This window comes from Cannabis sativa, chromosome X (assembly GCF_029168945.1).
Source record: "Cannabis sativa cultivar Pink pepper isolate KNU-18-1 chromosome X, ASM2916894v1, whole genome shotgun sequence".
Lineage (NCBI taxonomy): Eukaryota > Viridiplantae > Streptophyta > Magnoliopsida > Rosales > Cannabaceae > Cannabis > Cannabis sativa.
In genome coordinates, this window is record NC_083610.1 from 26,223,819 (window position 1) to 26,242,450 (window position 18,632).

Here is an 18,632-nt window from a genome sequence, read left to right on the forward strand (position 1 = left end):
CACATCATTAGTTATCCATTGTTATAATCCTAATTTGATCAATGATCCTCTATATGAATGATCTACACTGTAAAAGGATTAGATTACCGTTACACCCTACAATGTATTTAATCCATAAAACACTGAACCCCGTATAAATGATATTTCAGCTTATGTGAAATGAGATCTCCACCATTTATTTTCGTTTGGTCAAGCTCGAAGGAGATCATCCTTTACTTACTATTCACCAGATAGAAGCTATAGATTCCATGTTTATGATAGCGCTCCCACTCAATTGCACTACCGTGTTCCCAAAATGTACGTATCACCCTGACCTAAAAGTAGGCTTAACTAACAAATCAAAGAACACGAATAGCCTCCTGAGATTGAGCCTAATCATAACAGGATTAAGATCATTTGATCTAGGATCAACTAGGCGATATTGACTTGAATAGATATTATGGTAAGTTTAATAAATCTAAGTTATAGTTCAATATCGGTCCCTTCCGATGCATACTCCATGCATCCAACCTGAGCTTTACTTTAACCAATGCTCTGGAAAGAGCATAGCACTTCTCCAAATGCAAGTAAACTCTGTTGTAGATTATCATATCAGTAAAATCCTAGGTCTGATAAATCTAGGAAACTTTATTCACATAGTCATGTTTACTTTCCAATGTGTTGACGGCACAATAAACAGGATCAAGTATGTGAAAAGGGTTTCGGATGAATTTATACATTATGTACATATAATCATGAAATAAATCATGTGAACCATCGAACATTAAATGTTATTTCTGATCTATATTAATAAGTAAATCTAATTATATTGAAATGAGTTTTATTTAGGGCATAAAACCCAACAATTATATGTTCCACAATATAGATATGCTCTCATTTAACCATTGTTATAATCTTATTGTGATCAAAGATCCTCTATATAGATGATTTACATCGAGATGGGATAATTTTACCGTTTACACCCCTCAACGTATTTTTCCCCTTAAAACACTTAGCTACCTGTAAATGATGTTTAGTGATCTAAGAATTAGTCACTTAAACAAGAGCTCATCCATTTACTTCTATTTAGCTAAGCTCGAAGGGAATCATCACTTGACTTCTATACACCAGTATAAGCTATAGATTCCATATTTATGTTCAACACTCCCACTCAATCATACTATCATGTTCCCAAAATATACGTATCACCCTGACCCAAAAGTAGGCTTAACTAATAAATCAAAGAACATGAATAGCACTCCTGAGTTGAGCCTAAGCATATCAGGATTTAGATTCTTTTAATCTTAAGATCAACTACTGACATTGACTTGGAAAGATATAACGGTAAGTTTATAATATCTTAACTAAGTTCAATATCGGTCCAGTCCAATGTATACTCCATACATTCGAAACTAGTATACTTTACCAATGTCCTGGAAAGAACATAACACTTACTCCAAGTGTAAGTACACATCATCGCTGATTATCACATTAGTGTAAATCCAAAACACTGATGAAACAGGGACTTAGTCTTTTGATTTATATAATCACAATCACATTCCACTGTGTTGACAATACTGTAATTGTGAATAAACATATGATCTGGACTTAACTGATTTTGTGTATAAATATAATAAACATATTAAACCATAAGCATGTAAAATTCATGCAAACGTAAATCACTTCAAATTTCTTATATTGATAACTAATCAGATTGTAAAGGGTTTTATTTAGGGCACAAAACCCAACATAAAGGTACCACTAATCCTGTCAATTATCTTGATAAGTTTAATACAATTATGGAAGTTGATCAGGTACCCCAACTTGCTAAGTGTCATATACTCGCTGCAACTTTGGAAGACAACGCACATGATTGGTTTAGCCAATTACCTAAAGCATTCATTTCAACGTGGGAGACATTCGTGGATATATTTCTAATCAATTTTCATGCAACCATGACATACAAACTGCCATACACAACCCTTGAAAATATTAAGCAGGATGTAGGTGAGTCACTACAAAATTACTTTAAGCATTTTAACACCGAAGTAACCAAAATGGAGAAGGCCCCAGAGCCTTTGCTTGTTTATATGCTTATTACAGGTGTGTTGTTGATAACTCACTTTTGGAAAGAATTGCAGGCACGACGACCAGGAACCCTAGTTGAGTTCTTTGCCATAGCAAAACCTCACAAGAGGATTGAGAAATCGCTAGCAGAACTAGAGAAAAGTAAAGAAAAACAGAAGTCTCCAGTACCAAGAACACGGTCTCGAAGTCCCAATCTAGAAGTTCTAAGGGATGCAATCCTCGGCGCATCCCAAAAATATGCAGTCCCAAAAGGCAACAAAGCCTAAACCTTACTAAGTCCCTAACTAGGAAAGAAACCTTCCTAAAGCATAAAGGAGGTCCGCAATTTGTCAACTATATGGAGCTTTGTCTCTCACGTGGTCACATCTATGCTATAAAAGAGAAAAAAAAGGCATTTTTAGGAAGCTACCCCCAATTAGAGGAAATTTCAATAAGAGGTACCCAAAAAAAATATTGTAAGTATCATAATGATATTAGTCATACAACGCTCGAATGTTGGTTTTTACAAGATGAAATTGAAGAACTAATTCGACAAGGACATTTTGGCCAATATTAGAAGAATGGAGAAGCCACTACCCAGATAGATAGGGCAGAGAAACTAAAGATGTGAGTGGCTCTAGAGCTCCTCAAAATATTCTAACCATCATCGATGGACCGCACATTGGTGGGGATTCAAAGAAAGCAAAGGGTAGTACACAAAAAAAGCTAAGGAGAAACTACTCACAAATGTGAACAATTTGAGTGAAAGGCCAACAAAGCTTTTCAAGAAAGAGTGCAACAACATCACTTCATGGAAAGTGACGCAAGATGGGTACATCATCCCAATGCTAATGCTTTAGTTTTAGTCTTAAACATTGAAGGCGACAATGTCCACTACATACTCGTTGATAATAGTAGTTCTGTTAACCTCTTAAATTTACATACTTTCAAACAAATTGGGTTACAACATGAAAAGGATTTGAAATTGGTGACTTCGAGTATCTACGGATTTACCGAAGATACAATCAAACAGAAAGGAATGATCAAACTACCGATAACTCTTGGTACAACACCTGTTACCGCTAAGTCTATGATAGATTTCATAATAATCGACCTACAGTCTTCATGTAACGCAGTCATAGGTCGCCCCATCTAGAAGGAGATAAAGATACCAACATAAATCTACCATCTCACGATGAAATTTCCTTCACCCGTAGGTGTAGGATCAAATAAAAGAGTCCAACCAGACTCAAGAGAGTGTTACAGTACTACGGTGAAGATCGTAGAGAAAAAGTCAATGAATGTGATAAACATGCTCGAGGCACCACTACCTCGACATGAATATTTCATAATTGAAGAAGGCTAATTAGAATTTTTGCTCCCTGAACTTTGACATGTACTAAATCATGCCCCATAAACTTTTAAGGTTGTAAAAAATGCCCCCTAAACTATTGAGATCGTTTGATTTAAGGACTTTTGTCTAATTTCATTTAATTTTACTATTTCAGTGATTGTTTATGTACTAAACCATGCTCCCTAGACTTTCATATCTATGAAATCATACCACTCGAACTTTGACATGTACTAAATTATGGCCCCTGAACTTTTATCAATGTTAGTCTTTCTTACTAAAATTAGAAAAAAGTCCTTAAATCTAACAATCTAAATAGTTCAGGGGGCATTTTTAACGACTTTAAAAGTTTAGGGGGCATGATTTGGTACATGTCAAAGTTTAGGGGGTAAGAATCTTAATTAGCCATAGAAGAAATACCACATGAGGAAAAGCACGATCTGGACCCTAGGGACCTCGATTATACAAACACTGCACAAGCTACTGAAGAAACAATTGAGATACCAATCAATTCTCTTTATAATTCCAAAGTTCTAAAAATTGTTTCTAAACTAACTTTACAACAGCAAGAAAGGTTGGTGACCTTTCTCAAATAAAATCTAGATGTCTTCGCGTGGAAGCATTTAGATATGATTGGAATTATACCTGAGGTCATGTGTAATCTCTTGAACATAGATCCAGATGTGCGAGGAGTACGATAGAAGCACTACAAAATGGAACTCGCGAGGTAATAAGCACTTAAACAAGAAGTAGATTGTTTGCTTGCATGCAGCTTCGTAAAAGAGTCGTTCTACCTAAACTGGTTAGCCAATCCTATCTTAGTTTCAAAGCCTAATGGTTCATGGTGCACTTGCATTGATTTTATAGATTTAAATAAAGATTGTCCAAAAGACAACTTTCCCTCACCTAGCATTGACCAGCTTGTCGATGTAACCACATGTCATTAGCTTCTCAGCTTCATGAATATGTAGATGGGGTATAATCAAATCTCAATGTACAGCCCAGACAAGGAGCATACCTCCTTCATTACATATTAAGGTTTGTATCGTTATAAAGTAATGACTTTTGGGCTCATAAATGCAAGTGCAACATATCAAAGATTAGTTAATATAATGTTTGCAGAATTGCTAGGAAAAACAATGGAAGTAAATGTTGACAATATGCTCCAAAAATATCAACATGTGACTGACCATATCACCCGTCTAAGCTCGATGTTCAAATTCTTGCGCTAATACAAGATGTGGCTCAACCCGCTAAAATGCGTCTTTAGCGTAGGAACAGGAAAATTTCACAGCTTCATGGTGAACTAGCAAGGAATTGAAGCTAACCCCAGAAAAATCAAAGCCTTAGTAGAGATGTGATCTCCTACTAATCCCAAAGAAGTGCAGAGCCTCACTGGCAAGGTCCCTGCCTTAAATCATTTTGTTTTGCGTTCCTTTGACAAATTTAGAGAATTCTTTCAGATTCTAAAAGGTAATGAAAAATTTCAATGGAGTGACATATGTGAAGAAGCTTTTCAAGCTCTAAAAAAGCACTTGGGGCAACCCCCAATACTTTCCAAGCCGCTGCCTAGAGAAATACAATCAATCTACCTCACAGTGTCTAATAATGTAATTAGTTCAGTGCTTATTTGCAAAGACCAGGGCAGGTAACACCCCATATATTATGTAAGTAAGTACTTACTAGATGCAAAATCACATAACTCGCAGGTGGAACGTTTGGCATTCGCCTTAGTCATAGCTTCACGAAAGTTGTGACCTTGTTTTCAGGCCCACAAAATTGAGGTACTAACTAATTATCCCCTGCGACAAGTATTGCCCAAGTCCAATACATCTAGATACCTTCTTTAGTGGTCAATCAAACTAAGTCAATTCGATATACGGTACAAACTAGGATCAGTAATTCAAGCCCAAGCCCTTGCTGACATTAACCTTAAATTTCCACATGAACAGGTAGCTGCCATAACTAAAGAGCGAGTTGATCCAGATGTACTAGAAGGTGATGGTTGGACCTTGTATGCAATGGGGCCTCAAACAATAAAGGGTCAGGTCGAGGAATAATGCTTATCAGTACTAATAAGTTCAAAGTTCATGCATCCTTAAGATTCAGGTTCAATGCCTCTAGTAATGAAGTCGAGTATGAAGCTTTAATTGCAAAATTAAAACTTGCACTTGAAATGAAAGTCAAATACTTAGAAGCTTTTAGTGACTCATAGATCATGGTTTGTCAGGTTAATCGAGAATACTTGGCTCGAGGAAGGCGAATAGCCAAATACCTCACTTATACTTGTGAGTTACTATCTAAATTTAAGAAAATTATTGTTAGTATAATACCTCGTGCTTATAACTCCCATGTAGATGTTTTGGCCCAAAAGTCCTCAACTAGAGAAGTAGAATTACTCGATGTAATTCTTGTAGACATACTCGACCAACCCACCATCAATCGAGAAGAAGTTATGTAGATAGATGTTGTTGAACAAACCACATGGATCACTCCAATCATCAGTTATCTAAAAACTGACAAACTTCCTAAAAATAAGCTTGAGGCCAAAAGATAACGATATAAAGTTGCTTGATGCGTTATCTATGATGACAAATTATACCACAGAAGTTTTAATCAACAACTTTCGAAGTGCATCGATGTTAATGAATGTAACTATATCCTCCCAAAGATGTATGGGGGTGTATGCGGTAACAATACTGGTGGAAACTCTTTAGCCCTAAAGTTCATGCAACAAGTGTATTATTTGCAAACTCTGCATGTAGACGCAAGTAGTTTTGTAAAAAGCTGCGATAAATGTCAGTGCACTACTACATATGTTAATAGTCCGCCAAACAATATGAGTTCCATCACCAGCTCATGGCTATTGGTAGTCTATGGCATAGATTTAATTGGTGAACTACCAAAGGATAGAGGAGTGAAGTATGCAATAGTCGTCGTGGACTATTTTACTAAATGGGTAGAGGCTGAGGCACTTGCTACCATCACAGCTTCAAACTCCACGAGTTAGTGTATCGGGCTATCATATGCAGGTTTGGTATACCATAAAAAATAATTTTAGACAATGGTAAGCAGGTAGATTGTAAGGAGATCTGGTCATTATTAGATGACTTTTGGATACAAAAGCCTTTTCTGCAGTCGCATATCCCTAGAGTAATTGGCAGACCGATGTAGTCAACAAAATCACCAAGCACACCATCAAAGGGAGGCTTGAAGAGAAAAAAGGCATTTGGCCAGAGGAATAATGGTCATACAATACTACACCGTGATGAACTACTAGCGATATCCCTTTCTCGCTCTCTTATGGGTGCGAAGCCATGTTCCCAGTTGAGGTAGGAGCAGGTTCCCTTCATCGCAATATTTTTAACATTGAGGACAATGAGCAAGGACAACTTCTCCATTCAGATTTATTGGAAGGATGGCGCAACCAAGATCAGGTAAAAAATGCAGCCTATCAATAGCATACAACGCGCTACTTTAATTCAAAGGTTAAAGAAAGAAGCCTACAAGTAGGAGATTTAGTATGACACAAAGTCATGCCTAATACCGCAATTCGACTCAAAGAGTTTTTGGCGATAACTGGGAGGGACCCTACCTCATCACTAAAAAAATTAGGAATGCAACATACCGACTCTCTGATCGCATGTGCATACTTTGTCAATTTCAGTTTTCAATTATCTAAGTATGGGGGATACATGTATTATTATTATCATTAATAAATTGTACTACTAATTGCTCATGATTATTGCATAAATTTTAAATGTAGAGGCAACATTTCATTTATTTACTTAGAAATTCTATTTAAATTATGAACTCTGAGATGTTCATAAATCGCATCGTAAATTGCAACTATAATTAGTTGTACCAAGCTGCAATAATAAATCGCATAAATAAAGATCACACAAGGCTACAATAATAATTGTGAAAAATGCTCAGTTATAAATGCAGCAAGTTGCATTTATAATAGCATGAAAAGCATCAACCGAATATAAAATACTTAGAAAATATTTTAGATAATTATCCCCAAAGGATATATTGTTCAAATATTGCAAAAAAATGCAAAAGGTGCAAAGTACAATAGTCTCAAAACTGATTATAAAATGCGAGTACCCATCTACTGCTATAAAAAATATTCTAAGGAGAAGGGGCATTAACGTTCTCTCTGACCTTCTCGATGGCATCAACAACTTTAGCTGCTGCAGGGCCATCTTCAGGAAAATGATTGTTGGCCAGGACTTAAGTCTCATTTGGAGACATGGTGCGAAAATTGTAAGCCATCTTGATCCCTTCTGGACCAAAAATGGTGAAATAAAACTCAAGCAGTATGGTTAGGGTGGTGTAGATGTAATCTCTGATAGTCAGGTCTTAAGCCTTCTACTTCTCCTCTCTTTCAATGTTCAAGTGACGAAATAAAGTGACGATTTGTTCCTCCAACTTTTTGACCATCTCACCTGCTTGACTTTTGGCATTGCCGAGATCCTCGATTTCATTATCCTTACTAGCTAGATCAAGCTTAGCATTTTTTTAGACCTTCTTGAAGGGGAGAGTTTTGTTTCTTCAAAATCTTAAGTTCTTTGAGAGCCTGTTTATTCGTAGTAATAGCCCAAGAATATATAGTCATCCCCTAGATCATGAATTTAGAGGAACGGGAACAAATGTCTTCGACAGGTGGTATAAAGTCATCACTTACGTAGTTCTTGCAAAGTAATCAGGTCGCGAGCCTTAGTCACCGGCTCCATCATTTGTTTCTTCCCCTTCTATTGTGAAACTTTCTAATGTCTCTTAGATAAGTCAATGACCGAAGGATTGACAGAATCATTTTTCCTCTTCTGGGGAGGATTCACAGAAGAAGGACTCACGAGCTCTTTGTTAGTCTTCGACTTGCAATTAAGGACCGGAGCACTCTTCAGAAAAGTCATGTCTACAAAAGAACAAAATATATGCACTAACTATAAGTTATCGTATGAATTTGCAGAATATTATTAGCTAAAATAAAAAGCATCATACCTGCGATTTTCTTTAGGTCTGTTTGAAAAGATGTTTTTCAATCTTAATATTCTACTTCTCAGAAGGCTCTTTGTAAACTTGCTATCGTTGAAGTCTAGTGTAGGCTCAAATCAATTTTTATTCTCACAGTTTAGCAGAAGTACAAAGAAGATGCTAATCTTGATCTCTGGCTGGAAGACTGCTCAGAAGCTCTATAATTTCCACACGATCTTGAGTTAACTTAGAACAAGCTGGTCTACCTACGAGTGTAAATGAATGTTAGTGTTCATAAAATAAAATGAATAAAAAAAGCCACTAAGTATAAAAGTATGCATTGCACGAGGATAGCGATTAAAGTCTATTCTAACTCCAGGGAGTGTGAACGCATAAAACCATTTCGACTTCCAATCTCCCATATTGGAAACCGTGCCTTCTACTCCATTGACTTCAGAATTGGCCCATTTACTAAAGAAGTAAAAATCATTGTCATGAACAATGTTCTTTATGTCGTAGAGTAGCAAAAATCCTCGATCGTAGGTTCCCCTTGCGTATATTCTATATACATCGCATAGAATCCAAGGACAATCCTATAACTATTAGGAGTAATCTAGAAAGGAGAAACATCATATCATGAAGAGAATTGCGAGTCCACATTGAATAATGGGAATCGAGAGCATCGTGACTTGATTCAGAATAATTCATAGGATTGGCAAAAGGAAGATGAGGACGATATTGTTTTTGTACAACAAGTAATAACTAATTTTAATATTTGGAACCTTGTCAAACCAGACTTTCTAACCCATGAGACTAAGTCCTTGCAGGAAAATGGCTAATCAAAAGGAGCATTTTCTATGGAGTTTGCGTCATCTTCCTCATCGTGTCCTTCATCTCTGCAGGTGGGCAATTGAAATTCTTCCCCCATTTCTTTAACCTCTACATCTAGAGCAGCCCATGGATGAATGAAGCTCCCTTGAGCAGATATAGTGGACTCGCTTCCTCGTATCTTTATAGCAATTGGTGCCTTCAACTCTTGGACCATGCTACTTATCTCACCGGTAAACCACGAGTCTTGTCAATCTACCCTTGCTGGAACTTTGTCCTCCGATAAAGACGTGGGGATAAAGCTATTACTGTAAAGACCGCTTAGCTTTAGTTTGGGAATTAGCAGATAATTAGGGCTTAATAATAAAAATTATTTATTTATGATTATTTATATGAATTCCGAATGCATTTTATGTGTCTTTAATAGAAATTTCATAATTTTGCATGTTTTGTGTTCGGCAATATTGGAACGCGGTGTATGGCTATTAGAATCACATCTTAGTATTTTTAGTATAGCGGGACAATATAGTTAGACATTGGAAATGTGGAGAATAGTCAGGATTTTAGGATTTCCCAAAATACCCCTAAGTGCCCTTTTATGTTGTTTTAGTGTGGGGAGGGCAAAATGGTCATTTTTCCCATTTATGTTTTGTCTTATATGGTTTTTAATTTAAGCTTATATTCAGATTTTTATAATTATCCTTAGCTGATTTTATTTCAAATAAAATCATTTATTTTATTCATTTTACAAAAATAAGAAAAAAAAGGCAAAATTTTCACAACTTTCTCTCCTTCAACTCTCTCTCTCTCTCCAAAATTCCTAGAGCAGCTAGGGTTGATATTTTCTTCAGCATTTCAAGTAGAATTCAGGAAGTTCTAAGTGATTTCAAGCTCTAGGTAAGTTCCCAACACTTTGCCTTTTTGTTTCTTGAATTTTAAGTTAGAGATTTTTGTATGAATTTGAGATAGTTGTTGTTGTTGTTGCTGTAGTTATTTGATGTTATTTTCTGAGGTTAAAATATGTTTAGAAATGTTGTTTTGAGCATGAATTAAGGGCTGTTAGTAAGTTTAACCAAGCTTTAAGTTTTAGAACTCAAACTTGGAGCTTTAATGGTGATTTTGGAGTTTGAGCTTGGGTAACTGTTTTGTTGCTTGGAAATGGTTTATTGGGGTAAAATATGCAGGTCTGGAAGGTTTGAGTTGGTTTGGAATCGATTTGGTTGAGCTTTGAAATTTTTTGGGTTTCCTACAGAAAATTGGCTAACCAGTTTTACAAGTACCTTTAAAATCGGGTAACCGGCTTTGCAATAGGGTTCCCCAAAAATTTCACCTCGTCGATTCGTCCTAGTTTCAGGTTTCTGGTTGGTTGATTCCCTGCTAGTTTAGGGTATTTCCATATTAAGTTGTTGTAGATAGGTTTTTGGTTTAAAACCTAAGTCGCGGTTGTGATTTAGCGAGTCACTTATTCGTGTTGTTATCTATGTGATTTAGGAGCCTATAATTCGCCGAGCAGTTGTTCCACTCAGGTTGACCGGCACACCTAAATTCAGAATTGAGGTAAGATTAGTATAATGTCATGCATATGTTATTACATGTTTAGCGTACATGTTCTTAATGCCTGTTAGATTACATTGATAGTATACATAGAGTTGTACAGATTACTGATAAATGTATGTTGGCTGAAATACTAATCGATGTTGTCACATCAATATGGCTAGAGTATGACTAGCATATTGAGTATAGGGTGACATTATGGTGGATAGTATTGTCTTATGAGCGTTCTATACTCAGTACCGTGTGGGACACGGGGATTAGGGTTATGATCGGGTGTATGGGCGCAAGGTTATAACCCGAGTTATTTGTATTTTATATGTTATGCTTTTCTTACTGAGTCTGTCGACTCACAGTGCTATTTATATGTGTAGGTAAGGGCAAGGCTAAAGCTGAGGAGCCGTGACCACGAGCAGGTGAAGATTGTACATGTCGGGGCGGTTAGGCCTGGAGCGTACGATCTTAGGGGACATCAAGGCTTTTGCTGACAGTTGCTAGGCGACAAAACTTTTGTACATGTGTATAGCAAACTTTTATAAATATATTTTTTAAACGGGATCCCGGGATTTTATATATGTAATACTTAAAGTTTTTAATTAAATAAGCAAAATTTAATTATTCACGATTTTTATAACCTCGTTGATTAGCAACGAGCTGTACAGTACGTTTAAAATTACACTAACACGCCTATGCTAGTTAGGGTGTTACAATCACTCTTCTACGGTTCACCTATAAAAGCTTTGCCTTGCTATGTGAGAAATCGCTCTTCTAAAAGATAGAAGACATGCTTTCTGCCTACAACCTACCTAGTCGATTTGTTCAAAGGATAATGGAAGTGTAAGATCTACTAACTATTTCATATGTATGAATGGGAGGGTGCAAGGTTCCTTCAAAAGTAAAAAAGGCTTGAGACAAGGTGATCCGTTAACACCTCTTCTCTTTGTCTTAATCATGAAATATCTCACAAGAAGACTTCAAATGGCAGTCTCGAGTACTAATTACAGGTTCCATCCTTTATGTAAACAACTTTGTCTAATTAACCTTGGGTTTACAAATGATTTAATTCTGTTTAATTCCTTTAAATGATGCATGTGATAGCAATTGTTTGCCACATTTTTATATAAAAAGGGCATGTTCCCTTCCATACAAGATTCAGCAGCCAGCCAGAATAAAATACATATAAAATGTTCTTAATTTAAACGAATGCTTACACCATAATCAAAACAACCAAAAGAAATCAACAAAAGAAAAAACAAGATGTATATATAACCATGTACACCTAGATGCAAATCTTGTCTTATTTGAAGCTTAAAGATCACCACACTTTATGATTTTATTTAACAAATTGTGTATTGTGGGTAAACTTGCTATTATTATATACTTTTAGTTCTTATTTTTAGATGAGATTGAGGACGACCTTGCGTAAAATTGGTAATAAAGTATTAAATAATGAAAATAAGATTCTCATGATTTTCATTTCTTATTTCATCAAATGTAATCATTTTCAAGGCACTACTACAAAAACACCCTTTAGAGGCGGTTTTTAAGCCCTTTAGGCGTCGGTTTTCGCGAAATTCGCTACCGACGCCTATCAGGGCGACGCTAAAGGGTTTGATTTGAACCGACGCCATATGTACCCCTATGGCGTCGGTTCCTAGCTAGGAACCGACGCCATAGGGGTACATATGGCGTCGGTTCCTAGCCAATAACCGACGCCATATGTGGCGTAGGAACCGACGCCAAAACTCCTCAGATTTCAGTTTTTTTCATTTTTTTTTAATTTAATTATATTATTTTAATTTTATATTTATTAATTTATATACATATTTATTTAATTTTAATTACATATTTATTTAATTTAATTATATATTAATTACATTTTAAATTAAATAGTAATTAAATTTGGGTAAAAACATAATTTGATTTCATAAAAATAATTAAATATTACACAAACATGTAAAATTAGTTAAAAATATTAATAAGTTAATAAATCTAATTACAAGTTAATCTATAAAAATTACATAATGAAGAAAAATTCTTCGACCTTTGAACCTCAATCGTCACCGTGAATCACCGCCATCAATTGTTCGATCCACTTTCGCTGTAGTGGTAAAATTTCTGTTTTTGGATCGTATTGCTTCTTACCCCCAAACTGTTAAAAAAATTAAAAATTTATATTAGTTTATGTATATGTATATTATATATTTGTTATTATAAAATTTATATACTATGATCAATAATTAAAACTTACAGCTTTTTGATCTTCTATGTAACGGTTGGGGTTGGCACGTGCGACGATGTCAGTCATATATTTCAAAACATAAAAACCGCATTCTTGGCTTTTAGGTTGTCTTGGACAGTTTGCTTGTGCAATTCCTTGCCACGGGCCAAGATACTGATGTGCGTCCCCTATATACATGAATGCCCTGTTTGGAAAAATTATATTAGCATTTCAATTCGTTAGTTAATTTAAATTCGTTACATAAGAAGTCATTAAATAATTACCTTCCGATCATTTGTTCTATTTCTTCGGGAATTGGGCGGCCTTTTAGAGGGTTTAAATGGATAATTTTATTTGGCGCAACCACCACTAGCGTCCAATGCATCCTAGAAAATTATATTGGAATATAAGTAAGATAGTATAAAAATAATTTGAAGACATAATATAGAAATGAACAATTAGCACTAAAGAATTTAATAAAGTTTACCCGATATTCCAAGGAATAAAGAACATTTGGTGGTTGCTGTTCATTAATGATAACCAATTAGCCAATCGTCTTGCCGCATCGTCAAAAGACTGACTCTGTTCTTCATCGCTGATCCCATGCACTGTGAGAAGCTCTGGGTCGTAAAACTTGAAAATTTTTCTCAGACCGTTGATGCTCTCCCATATGTGCCTGCCAAAAAAAGTGTTAGTGTCTTATAATAATTTAACTATAATTTGAGATAAGGTTAATTAGATTAAAGAAGAGTATACATCATTCCAAACAGCATTCCCTGGTTGCCGATGTAGTCACACGTAGCAACCTGCTGCAAATCCTCTCCAGATAACGTGATCTGGGTACGCGGTGCAATGAATCCTCGGGGGACAGGAATTGTGATTATATCACGTTTATCTTTGAGCCTTAGGAATTCATGAATCATCCATTTCAGCGAATTAGGGATCAACGCCATCTTCTCTTCCGTGAACAACTCATCTTCCCGTGCACCACGGCTTTGTGGAGAAAGCATCGGAGCTTTCCCCTTTGACGCATCACGTCTTGAGGGCGGTTGAGCGAGTGGACCCTAAACAAAACAGAACATAATATATATATATATCAAATTTTATCTAATTTCTACCGAAATTTCGGCAGCATAACGGTTGTAATTGAATGATCCCAAAAATTTTGAACATGGCTGTATAACGACAAATAACACATATATAACAGTAGTTTGTTCATCCATCCCACCGCAAAGACATATATTCGCGTAACCTACTTCACTACGGATGAATATTGAAGATATTCAAACTCCACTAATCATTAATAATTAATTTCAGTTGAGAAGTTACCTCGGTTGTTAAAATTAAGTGTTTAGGCCAAGGAAGGAACATCTGGTACACGTCCCTAACATATCTGAACTCTTCAAGTGGGACTGGGATTTCAGCGTCCTCTTGCAGGATTTCCGAAACCATGATCCGAGCATGTGAATCATCGTAATCCTGGCAGTGAACTTTGATCACACCCACATGCTCGTACAAATACGCTCGGGCCACAATATTGTCGATGTTGTCAGAGCAGAGATGTACTTGCTGAGTAAGGGCCGCTTGGTCATCAAAATTGTATAGGATACCTTGGTCGTTGAGGGAAATGAACTCCTCAGCATAAATTGTTGGTTGTACCTCATCCTGAGGAGCGTATGGTTGTGGAACATACGCCTCACCAGCCACCTCTCCTTCTTCCTCTTGTTCGGCAGCGTTCCTCTGCTGCTTAAGGGATTGGACATCGGCTTTTAATTGTTCAATCTCCTTCGCTTGCCGAGCCACAACATCAGACACTTCCCTTTTCTTCCTGCCGAACAGTTGAGATGCCCTGGTCAGGAACCTACAAATCATAAAATGCAAATTAGCAACGATTTCATTTGTGTAACTAAATAAATAACATTTGAAGTAATAGCATACCCAGCAGCCCTGACACGTCCAGGATGCTCTGGTGTCCCGAGCGCCTGCGTGAGGATATCGTTTTGGCCCTGGACCTGAATTTGTCCCTGACTAAGCTTCTCCTCTAATTGAGCCTAATGCACGCATATATTCAAGCAATTAGTATATGAATTATATACACTAACTCTAATTGAATTATATATTCAAGCAATTAGTATATGAATTAATATATACTTACAATCTTCTCGGCAATTTCCTTGTCGTAATCAGTGACAAGTTTTCTACTCTTGGTGCGAGATTTAATCCAAACACGGTGGCGGGGAGGATCTGCAACTTCGAGGTCCTTTTTCTACATAACGTTATAACAATGAAATGAGTACCAATTAAATTGTATAGCACATTATAGCACATTAAATTTTTAGTATTACTTACCACAGCTTCCCGTACGTTCACCATCCCACTCCGACCACTTCGGTGTCTGGATTGAATTTTTGAGGAACGTTCACGTTGCACCTTACTCAATTCCTACAATGCCAAAAAAATACATTAGATACATGTACTTGTATTTAAGAGTTTATCTTAGTGTTAATATAATTAGCGTACCGTAAATTCGTGAGTTAGTCTACTTTCAACAAATTTGCACCAATCGCCAGCGTCGATCTCCGGGTGCTTTTCAGGGACTTGTGCCAGTCGTCCCAGATCATTCTCTTTCAACGCGGGCATTATGATGTCTTTTGTCATCCTATTCTTGAAGTCTTTCATTAACTTCCCAGCTAGGATGAGACAATCATGTTTGAAGGTGTCCGGCACAATGAACCCCGTCTATTTTGAAGGAAAACAAACACGGTTAGAGTCAACATTTGGAGTAATAGAAAAACAAATCAAAATTCTAACAAATAATAGCTTACCTGAATGTCTTTCCAAACTTTATTTTTCGAGTACGGTTGACTTCTTTCCAATTTTTATAAGCCAACCCTATTGTCCGCCGACATCCGACTCCCGCAGTGGATACGAGCTTCGCGTAGCTTTTTCCACAGTATTGACCTTTATCATTAACTTCGAGGGCCACTCTTTTGCCCTGATCCATTAGTTTGGATATTTCATTCATTTGCGTCGGCCCTCGTGTAGGTATTGTGGTTGGACACTCATTTTCTGCTCCCGAATCAGATCCTGATTCTGAGTTCGCCATGTCTACACCATTAACAAACAAACTTCAAAGTTAGCTACATATATAACAAGTAGTGTATATGAAATATTAAAAGCATAAACAAATTGTTAAGTATTCAGGACCATTCACAACCACAATATAAAGTAAGCTATATATCAAGTTACCAATTAGACACGTTTTCTTTTCTTTTTTGTTTATGTTTGCCTGAATCACAATTGACCCATATTCCCTCATTGATATCGTTTCTAATGTATTCAGCGTCGTCTTCCTCAATGTTACGATCAATTCCCATGAGTTGCTCATGAATTGGTTGTCCAACAATGAAGTCATCGTAACATAAGTCAGCATTCTCCTCATCCTCTTCAGTCTCTAAGAACCTCCTCTCTGGTGTCGATAAAACAATAGACCATTTATCATTAGCCGGATCGAAATGTAAAAACTTGAGCTGCTTGGCTAGCCATGATGAATGGATCATTCTTGCTTCCTCTCTTACTTAAATCAACCAAAGTAAAACCAAGCTCGTCAGTTTTTACTCCAACGTTGTTGTCAACCCAAGAACACTTAAAAAGTGGAATTCGGAACGCAAAATAATTGAGCTCCCATATTTCTTCAATGACCCCGTAATACGTCATAGTACCTAAAACAGGGTTTCTATCTTTTGCACTTGCAAAGTGCATAGTTTCGCGACGATACGTATACCACTATTTTGAACCTCTCGAGCATCATCTCTTGACTTTGTATGAAAACGTTTACCCCTTACAATGTACGCTTCATGCTTTGCAACCGCAAAAGTTGGTCCAAGGGCAATACGACTCAACACATCAGATACTCCATGATTCGGTTCGTTCAACTTTGCTATAATGGTATTCCTTAACCACCCAATGAAAGTTTGACGATGTTGGTCTGCAACCCATTTTTGTTTATTTTTTTGATTTCTTGGAACCATTGATTGTAACAGCTCCATATGGTCACTGTAAAACAAGTAAGATAAATCAAGTTATTGTTCATCGTGACTTAAGTAATGTTAATCAAACAAAAGGTACTTACGTTATATATGGTTGAACCTCTGCGTTATTGTTCATCACGACTAATTGAGCTTGATCTAGTTCAAGCTTGGACACTGTCACCATTGTCCCTTTGCCCCTTAATCCTCTATCAACATCATCTCGGGTCGGTTCTTGGTTTGCTAATTCCTATTGCCTCAACTCCGGCCATGTACTGCGAACAAAATTCCACAAACCTCTTCGGATATGTAGCACTCAACCATACATGCTTCGGCCGATAGTGGTTACGCACATAACTTTTAAGTACCTTCATATTTCTTTCAAATGGATACATCCATCTCGCCCACACCGGCCCACACGGCCTTGCTTCTCTCACTAGATGAACCATTAAATGGATCATGATGTCGAAAAAGATGGCGGAAAAAACTTTTCCGGTTGCACAATGTTTTGACTACATGTTCATGTAATGCATCTAACTTATCCAATTCTAATTCCTTCCCGCACAGCCTATTAAAGAAAATGCAAACATGTGTCAAACACTCTCGAACATTTTTTGGCAAGACTGATCTAATGGCAATTGGAAGTAGATGTTGCATTAACGCATGACAATCATGTGATTTCAGACCCATTAGTTTCAATTCAGTCTCATTCACCAAGTTTTTGATGTTAGACGAGTAACCATCGGGTACTTTCATATTTGCAAGTGATTTGCAAACCGTTTGTTTCTCTTTTTTGGATAAAGTGAAACAAGCGGGAGGCAAATATAAACGTTCACCTTTCTTCTCGGGTGCCGAGAGATTGTCGTATACCCATTTCAACGAGATCTAAACGACTATTTAGACCGTCCTTAGTTTTGCCGGAATATCAAGTAAGGTACCAATAATACTCTCACACACATTTTTTTCAATATGCATGACATCCAAACAATGTCGAACTAGTAGACTTTTCCAATATGGAAGACGAAAGAAGATTGACTTTCTTTGAAAACAACCATTAGTTTTTTTATTTTTTTGCGTCTTTCCATACTTAAAATCTACAAGTTCAACTTGTTGGAGAATTTGTTCCCCGTACGTGGCAAAGGAGCCATATCACCCTCTTCAGTACCATCGAATGCTTTCTTCTTCCGTCTATCAGGATGATTTGCAAGCAAGTACCGTCTGTGACCCATATAACACATCTTGTGTCCATTTGCCAAGCGACGAGCCGATGTGTTAGTGCAACAAATCGGACAACCTTCGTAACCTTTTGTGCTTAAGCCTGATAAATTACTATAAGCAGGGAAATCACTGACACCCACAACAACACGGCTTTCGCATTAAAAAATTCTTTTTAAAACCATCATAGACACGAACACCATTCTCATACAATTCTATTAAATCGTCAATCAATGGTTCCAAATACACATCGATATTATGTCCGGGTTGTTGCGGGCCTGATATCATTAAAGAAAGCATGTTAAATTTCCTCTTCATCACTAACCAGGGAGGAAGATTGTACATAACTAGGAAGACAGGCCATGAACTATGACGACTACTTAGAGATCTATGTGGATTTACTCCATCCGCA

The 18,632-nt window shown here is 36.8% G+C and overlaps 2 protein-coding genes across 3 annotated transcripts; both read right to left on the reverse strand.

Moving 5' to 3' along the window:
* Positions 1-12,665: 12,665 nt before the first annotated feature.
* Positions 12,666-15,426, reverse strand: LOC133031917 (uncharacterized). 2 transcript variants are annotated; one of them, XM_061105692.1, is made up of 7 exons: positions 15,327-15,419; positions 14,307-15,243; positions 13,734-14,041; positions 13,465-13,653; positions 13,262-13,363; positions 13,008-13,182; positions 12,666-12,908 (listed from the first exon to the last, which is right to left on the reverse strand). In XM_061105692.1, exons 2-7 carry the CDS (start codon positions 14,847-14,849, stop codon positions 12,810-12,812), a joined length of 1,416 nt encoding a protein of 471 aa, XP_060961675.1. In that variant the 5' UTR covers positions 14,850-15,243; positions 15,327-15,419; the 3' UTR covers positions 12,666-12,809. The 2 variants fall into 2 exon arrangements, with proteins under 2 accessions (XP_060961675.1, XP_060961674.1); XM_061105691.1 differs by having other exon boundaries at positions 14,307-15,426.
* Positions 15,427-16,699: 1,273 nt separating this feature from the next.
* On the reverse strand, positions 16,700-17,223 carry LOC133032107 (uncharacterized). Its single transcript, XM_061105946.1, has 2 exons — positions 17,110-17,223; positions 16,700-17,033 (listed from the first exon to the last, which is right to left on the reverse strand). Exons 1-2 carry the CDS (start codon positions 17,190-17,192, stop codon positions 16,700-16,702), a joined length of 417 nt encoding a protein of 138 aa, XP_060961929.1. The 5' UTR covers positions 17,193-17,223.
* Between the last annotated feature and the right edge of the window lie 1,409 nt (positions 17,224-18,632).

Coding starts and splice junctions, on each gene's coding strand:
- LOC133031917 (XM_061105691.1), bottom strand. CDS start 14,849: ATGATTTGTAGGTTCCTGACCAGGGCATCTCAACTGTTCGGCAGGAAG. Junction 13,364..13,464: donor TTTATTCCTTGGAATATCGG/GTAAACTTTATT, acceptor ATAATTTTCTAG/GATGCATTGGACGCTAGTGG. Junction 13,183..13,261: donor ATAGAACAAATGATCGGAAG/GTAATTATTTAA, acceptor TTTTCCAAACAG/GGCATTCATGTATATAGGGG.
- LOC133032107 (XM_061105946.1), bottom strand. CDS start 17,192: ATGGTGACAGTGTCCAAGCTTGAACTAGATCAAGCTCAATTAGTCGTG. Junction 17,034..17,109: donor GAGGTTCAACCATATATAAC/GTAAGTACCTTT, acceptor CTTGTTTTACAG/TGACCATATGGAGCTGTTAC.